We start from the raw sequence: 7,443 nt of genomic DNA, 5'->3' as shown, positions 1-7,443 counted from the left end.
TACAACATCGCACATGTTCTACCGCATCCCCCGCAGTCTCCAGACCTCAACCCTATCGAGCATCTCTGGGAAGAGCTGGAGAGAAGGCTTAGAAAGCGCGTCGATTTCCACCAAATCTGAATTGAAAGCAGCTTTGTTAGAAGAATGGAACAATATTGGGGAGGAGACTACAAAAAAGTTAGTGTATTCAATGCCCAATCGACTACTTGCAGTCATAAAGCAAAATGAATTGCCAACCAAATATTAGTTTTAGTAAATAACCATTTATTTTATTGTTAAATCTTAAATGTGCCAATACTTTTGTCACCATGAAAAACGGTCTTTTTTAGTTTAGTGAATAAATTCTCCAAAGGGCTAGGGGCAATTTTAAATTTATGTGGCCAAAAAAAGTATGTGGTAGCTAAATCTAGCCACCAAAGGGCTAAAACGGCAACACTGGTGGTGATGTGCTGAGTCAATACTTTTCAAGTATCCAATACTCTCGATACTCGGTACCGAAACATTTAGGTTTCGAATAAAAGCGCACATATACTATGTTTATACGTAAGCTATTTGCAAATAAAAATAATTTGCAAATACCTAACTCACTGTTTAATCGATGTTGAAATTCTTTTTTAATATTGCCTGATTATAAAAAGGCAATAATAGGACCATCGAAAAAGAAAATAAAGTAAAAAATTTCAACGTCTTGATTATAAAAAGGCAATAAGATGACCATCAAAAAAGAAAATGAACCTAAGAATGGCGGCGTCTTGCGCTTATTTGCAAATAGTACCACTAATCAATACTTATTTGCGAATCGGTATCGGTTTTGTAGGCGTATGATATGAAATATTTTTGCTTCAACAAGTGCGATATCGATCCGAAGTATTGGGTACCGACAATTCAGCACTTAACTAGACAACAGTTTTATTTGCCGCTCTCAGTTGTCAACTCTACGGTGACGTCACGTCAAAATTACTCTCACGAATTCTGCTGCAATCGGCGCAATCTTGTATTCTATGGCGCGCATTCATAGTCAAGCAACTAAAGGCCCGTCCACATACAACTTTGGCGTTGCGTTGGCGCTGGCGTCGCTTTGACAGCAGCGCGAGTAACGCCCGTGCTTGCTACAATGAACGCGTAGCAGAGAATACTTTGGTCACTAAATTAACACACTAGCGGCAGATAAATAAAAAATTTACATCAATAATTGCATTAAAAACTATATTTCTTGCCCGGATTTAATTAAAAATGAAAATTAAATCACATAATTTTGATTATTTAGAACAGCTGACGAACGACGCACGCGAAAAGTTGAGAGTTGGCCATCTTTCTGCGTTGTGTTGGCGTTGGCGTTGCCCAACTTTGGTTATATGGAGACTTTCATATAAATGCATGTATTCATAGTCAGCTGTCGAAGCGACGCCAACGCCAACGCCACGCCAAAGTTGTATGTAAACGGGCCTTAACCCTGCCAGCCACGGCTCACCACTTTCCCCTGAAAATCAAACGATTTACAAACACATTCACAACTTTTTAGTCATCTCACCCACACACTTACAAATTTTTTGTTCGAACTGTCAAAAAAATGTCCCTTTGTTAGAGCTACATACCCGATAAGAATTCGTACTCTAATAAGAATGCTATGCGTTAGAGCGAGCAAGTTAGAAACATCGGAGTTTTGATGACAGTATACATATGGGGTGTTCACAGTTCGTTCCAAATTGTGTCTGGAAATGTATACGTCTACATTTTGAGACATTTTTAGCATCAAACTGTGAGCACCCCTTTCTAGCAGTCTTCTTCCTTGCGTGCATTTCTTATATGTCGCCTTTCGATTTTGTTTCTGAAAAATTGTAATTATTTAACTTAATTACCAATTCCTAATATTTCTTATTTCTTTTCCTTGATTTGTTTCTTTTCATCAGAAATTGCGCTCAAATTAAATGCAAATACAGAAAACGTGCCCAATAAATAAAAAAAATGCGATTAGTATTGCCATAATGCAACCCTGCTGCGAGGTTGCAAAATGTAGACGCGTAAAAAACATACCTTTGAGTGTGACAAAATGTAGACGGCGTCGTTTTCCAATTTTGTATGGGAAACAACAACACCACAGATTTTACGGTTAGAAAACGTCTTAAAATGTAGACGTCTACATTTTGAGACACTATTTGGAACGAACTGTGAACACCCCAATACTGTGAAGAAATGTCACTTTGCGAAAATTTTGAAGGTAAGAATACGTATTTAACAATTTTATTTAATTATCATGTAATTTCTTCTTTTAGATTGCAAAACAGCAGCGACTTAGTTACATTCTTAAGGTATGTATTGAGACTTTTTATATGTTTATAAATTTGAATTGATATTTTTGTTTGTTAACAGATTGGGATTCACCATCAGCACCTTCAACGCTTGCATCTCCAACGCCAGGAGCACAATTAGAACCTTCTGCCCTCAGCTTATTCATCGCCAGGAGCACCACCAGTACCTTCTACCCTCAGCTCCTTCGGGAAAATTTTAGTTTGGCATCCCCCGCGTACAAAAAAAAAGGTGGCTATAAGGGGGTAGGGGGAGTTCTCCTGATTGCAAATATATATACTTTTAGCCGCAGGAGGCTTATAGCTTTTAAGTTATTTGTTGTTAAAGTTTGTAAATTGAACTAACCTCTCGGCGCTATTTCACACAATAAACACTATATTTATGTAGACACTTCGGCAAAATAGTTGCATTAAAACCCCGCGCAATGAAATGTAAACATATTTTTTACATTAAATTTTTAGTAAATTAAGTAAGTTTTAATAATTATCACGCACTTATATATGTATACGTACATTGGGTAGGTTCAGAAGGCGCAGCAGTTGAGCGCAACCGTTGCTAAAAAAATCAGTGATCGTTATGCGTCTTCTGAACGGCTTGATACATTAGCTGTCAAATTCAACTCTCAAAAACATGTTGTCTCAAATGATCAGAAAAATATTACGATCATCTAACACGCAACTGTTCAGTTGATCAGAAGTATACAACAACGCGTTCAGAAGGTGCAATCGCAACAGTTACTGAGCTGTTGCACCTTCTGAACGTGCCCATTGTGAATACAGAACCGTTGATTCAACCATGGTTTCACACTGACATTAGAAGAGTGCAGCCACATCTAAGAAAATAACAATAAAAGAGAATAGTTTTTATCGTACCCATTTTCTTGCTCAGCGTTGAATTAGTAGTAAAGGAGGGTATGGGGTTAAATACCCCCAATATATAAAAAAAAAACTGACAAGCGCCGCAGGCGAAAATTTGTAATAAAAAATCGCGCGATTTTTTATTAAAAATTTTCATTATTTATGGAAGTATTGATTTTAATGGAAAAAGCGCCGCAGGCGAAAATTTTTTATAAAAAATCGCGCGATTTTTTATTAAAAATTTTCATTATTTATCGGAGTATTGATTTTTATGGAAAAAGCGCCGCAGGCGAAAATTTTTAATAAAAAATCGCGCGGTTTTTTATTAAAAATTTTCATTATTTATCGAAGTACTGATTTTTATGGAAAAAGCGCCGCGATTTTTTTTTTAAATTTTCATTATTTATCAAATTAACGATGTATGTTTTCTACATTTGTGTACTTTGAACTACAATAACACCAGTAAATATTATTTCCACCCGAAAAAAATAATACCGTTATGATCAGGAGTAAGACCCCTATCGATCCTAATATTATTATTTTTAATAAGAGCAATATATGTACGTATTGTACACTTATACTTCCTAACTATACGCACTTATTTGTGTATTTTTTTAACGTATGGTAGCATACATTTTGTGTTACTGTCAGCCATTGTTATTTCTGCTTGTTTGTGAAATGTGCAAACGTTTGTGAAGACATTTATAAACGCGTTTTACTTAATTAATTAATTAAGAATTGTATATTAAAGTGGAAATCTCAGGCCGGGGTTTTAATGCAACTATTTTGCCGAAGTGTGCTCATAAATAAAGTGTTTATTGTGTGAAATAGCGCCGAGAGGTTAGTTCAATTTACAAACTTTAACAACAAATAACTTAAAAACTAGAAGCCTGCTGCGGCTAAAAGTATATATATTTGCAATCAGGAGAACTGCCTCTATCGTTCCATAGCTACCTTAATGCGGAACTCCGGGGATGCCAAACTAAATTGCAGCCGCTTCTTCATCGCCAGGAGCACCATGGGTACCATGGGTACCTTCCGCCCTCAGCACATTCAACTACAGGAGCACCTTCAAAGTGTAGGTCCAACTTGTCAAATTTTGCAAAGTTATAAGAAAACTTAATTTTTCTGAGCGACCATAAATGATTTGCAACTCTTAATATATATCAAACGAAAGGTAGACCGATTACCTTTCTTTTGATTATAACACCGTTAAAATCGCTTTACGTTTTCATAAAAACTTTGCAAATTTGTAAACAGCTATATATAAGCAATGAAAAAGTGGTAAAATTTTGCAAAGTTGTAACGAAACTGAATTTTTGTGCACCATTACAAATGATTTGCAACTGTTAATATATATTAAAAGAAAGGTATATCGATTACCTTTCTTTTGATTATAATGTTGTTAAAATCGGTTAACTATTTTATAGAAATTTTGCAACTTTAGAAAACATTATATGTAAGAAGTGACAAAGCTGTCACATTTTGCAAAGTTCTAACAAAACTGAATTTTTGTGCACCATTACAAACGATTTGCAACTGTAAGTATATATTAAAAGAAAGGCAAATCGATTACCTTTCTTTTGATTATAATATTGTTAAAATCGGTTAACTATTTTATAGAAATTTTGCAACTTTAGAAAACATATGTAAGAAGCGACAAAGTTGCCACATTTTGCAAAGTTCTAAAAAAACTGAATTTTTGTGCACCATTACAAATGATTTGCAACTATTAATATATATTAAAAGAAAGGTAAATCGATTACCTTTCTTTTGATTATAATACTGTTAAAATCGCTTAACTATTTTATAGAAAATTTGCAACTTTTGAAAACATATATATGCAAAGGAGTAGTAGTAATAATAAGCAATTAAGCAACCACATATGTATGTAAAAATATCTTTATTATTAATGTTAATTGTAATTTTTATTCATAATATTGATTACTAACTATGTATATTAGGTTAACAATGCATTTTGAAAAATAAATTTTGCAAACTAAAAATCAAAAAAAAATGTAAGATTTTTTATTTGTTTTTAAGGTTATTTTGAATTCGCTGTGAATAGAATGCAACCCTGCGCCAGCTGAAGTGGGCAATGCTAGACGAGTGCAGCTATATGTTTTCCTTACGAAGTATCTGAATGAGTGCGACAGTGATGCAAGGATCACACGTACAGAGGGAAAGTGGTGACAATCTGCACACCGCCCATACAAATGTCACCAGTTTTGTCATCAGTTTTGAAGTGACTGAAACCCGCGGTTTCACCAGATTTTTCACCACTTTTGGCTGGCAGGGAACCGCCCTATTCCCACAACACTGACAAAATTCGTCATATGACTATTGTCACAATTACTGCGCCTAAAACACAATATAAACATTGTTTCGCCGTTGTCACTTACTCAGTAGGTCATAACAATAAAACTGACAATTGTCATACGCAGTAGTAAAGGCAATAGTCAACCGCGTTTTGTCAGTGGTGTGGGAATAGGGCGGTTAGTCGAAACTAACAAAGTTGCAACTTAAATTTAAGTATCAACTTAAAATTTACCTCTATTCATAGTCGAATTTCAGGGGTCGAATCGCGACAGACGTGAATGAGTCGGCAATCGTACGAACACGAATTACGTGATCGTTTAATCGAATGAACAATATCGGATGATAACACTCGAAGGCGAACGAATCGTTATTGTTTATTTGGTTATCGATTATTTTTCTCTTCTTCTTCCTTTTTTAAGTCACAATAGACATTGAAGTGTCAAAATAAGTGAAAAGTAAATAAAGAAAAGCGGCAAAACTAAAATGGATCCGAGCCTTTTATTTTATTTAAGCTATAGCGAAAGCGAAAATGATGTAAGAGTTGTGCGTAAGCAACTTCGGGACAGAAGCAATCCATTGGCATTATCCAACAACGCAGAGTAATTGATACATAGGAAATAAATTACCTTCTCTACTCCTATACTTGCAGATTCATCAAAAGATTTCGGTTAAGCAAGGAGGCATTCCAGTATGTTTTATCGAAAATAAAAATAAACTGCCATGACACAAAAGCCGTTCTTGCTGTTTTGCAATTGGCTGCAAGTCTCTCGCTCCTTGCAAGTGGTGGCTATCAGCACACAGTTGGTAGTGATTACCTGATAGGTATGTGCCAGAGCACGGTATCAAAATTTACGTCCAACGTCTTAAAAGAAATGGAAAGCAAATTATGTCCGGAATTTATAAAGTTCCAGCCGAACGAATCTTCGAGATCTAAGGAGTGGTTTTCGGAAAAATATAAAATACCTGGAGGTAAGAAGAGGCGTTCTAATAAAATGCGTAGTGAATCCAATGTTTTTCTTTTTAGTGGTTGGATGCGTAGACGGAACACACATTGGATTACAAAAGCCAATTAGAGACGAGCACATGTACTTCAACAGGAAAGGTTACCATAGTCTTAACGTTATGCTAGTAAGTTTCTTTTCTTTCATTTTAACATTATTAACATTATTACTAATATTAAGTTTGCCAGATTTGTGACCACACTTGCAAGATTCTTGCAATAAATTGTCAATATGGAGGTGCAGTCATGACTCTACGCATACTTCCAGTCCTGCTGCTTCCCCAAGGAACTCCTCAGCTGCAGTTAAAACCTTTTCCTGAAAAGGTCCACCACCTGTCCGTCGTTTGGAAGCCTTGTTAAAAGAAAGCTTCCTCTTTGCGTTGTATTTCTGATCAGCGAAAACCTAGATTAAAAGAAAGTTCGTTCATGTTTACTTTCATTAAAAATATCAAAACCTACTTTCTTGCACATCCTTGATTGGCGGCCGTACAACATTTAATTGTTTGGTGAGGTTTTCCTACAAACGGTTGGCCGTTGCTTTTCCCTGCAAGCAGTTTGGGAGTAAATTCTTTGCCAAGTCAGAGTGTTCGGCCATGAACTCCGCCATGAGTTCCTTCTGCGTAGAGTTTAATTTATTGTAGTTGGTCCTAATATAAAAAATAGCTATAAAGTGTATATGTTTGGACAAATTTTATAATTACTTACATTCTTCAAAAAATGTTATCAAATTTTGCGCGCGTACGTTCGTCAAATATTAATCGAATGACAGTTCGAACGAACGAGTACGTTCACTCGCTCGTTCACGCCTGTCATAATACCGAATTACGATATGAGAAGTTCGTTCACGTCTGTCAAAATCCGATTTTGTCCTTTTTACGTGACGAATTGCTCGTTCACGACTGTTACGATTCGAGCCCAGACTTCTACTAAGTAGTTTCGAATTAGTTTACGATATAGCAA

The 7,443-nt window shown here is 35.7% G+C and overlaps 1 protein-coding gene across 1 annotated transcript; it reads left to right on the top strand.

Moving 5' to 3' along the window:
• Window positions 1-5,848: 5,848 nt before the first annotated feature.
• On the top strand, window positions 5,849-7,443 carry LOC118736610 (putative nuclease HARBI1). The gene is made up of 4 exons (XM_036466661.1): window positions 5,849-6,082; window positions 6,133-6,452; window positions 6,508-6,611; window positions 6,673-7,443. The coding sequence occupies exons 1-4, from the start codon at window positions 5,967-5,969 to the stop codon at window positions 6,841-6,843; spliced, it is 711 nt and encodes a 236-aa protein (XP_036322554.1). The 5' UTR covers window positions 5,849-5,966; the 3' UTR covers window positions 6,844-7,443.

This window comes from Rhagoletis pomonella, unplaced genomic scaffold (assembly GCF_013731165.1).
Source record: "Rhagoletis pomonella isolate Grant_MI unplaced genomic scaffold, Rhpom_1.0 Rhpom_scaffold_00003, whole genome shotgun sequence".
In the NCBI taxonomy this organism is placed as follows: Eukaryota; Metazoa; Arthropoda; class Insecta; order Diptera; family Tephritidae; genus Rhagoletis; species Rhagoletis pomonella.
This window is presented reverse-complemented; position numbering and strand designations above follow the sequence as displayed.

What these genes read in the sequence shown, in the direction of transcription:
- LOC118736610 (XM_036466661.1), top strand. Translation starts at nt 5,967, where the DNA reads ATGGATCCGAGCCTTTTATTTTATTTAAGCTATAGCGAAAGCGAAAAT. An exon ending in GCATTATCCAACAACGCAGA is followed by an intron (nt 6,083 to 6,132) that starts GTAATTGATACA and finishes CTATACTTGCAG; the next exon opens with ATTCATCAAAAGATTTCGGT. An exon ending in AAAATATAAAATACCTGGAG is followed by an intron (nt 6,453 to 6,507) that starts GTAAGAAGAGGC and finishes TTTTCTTTTTAG; the next exon opens with TGGTTGGATGCGTAGACGGA.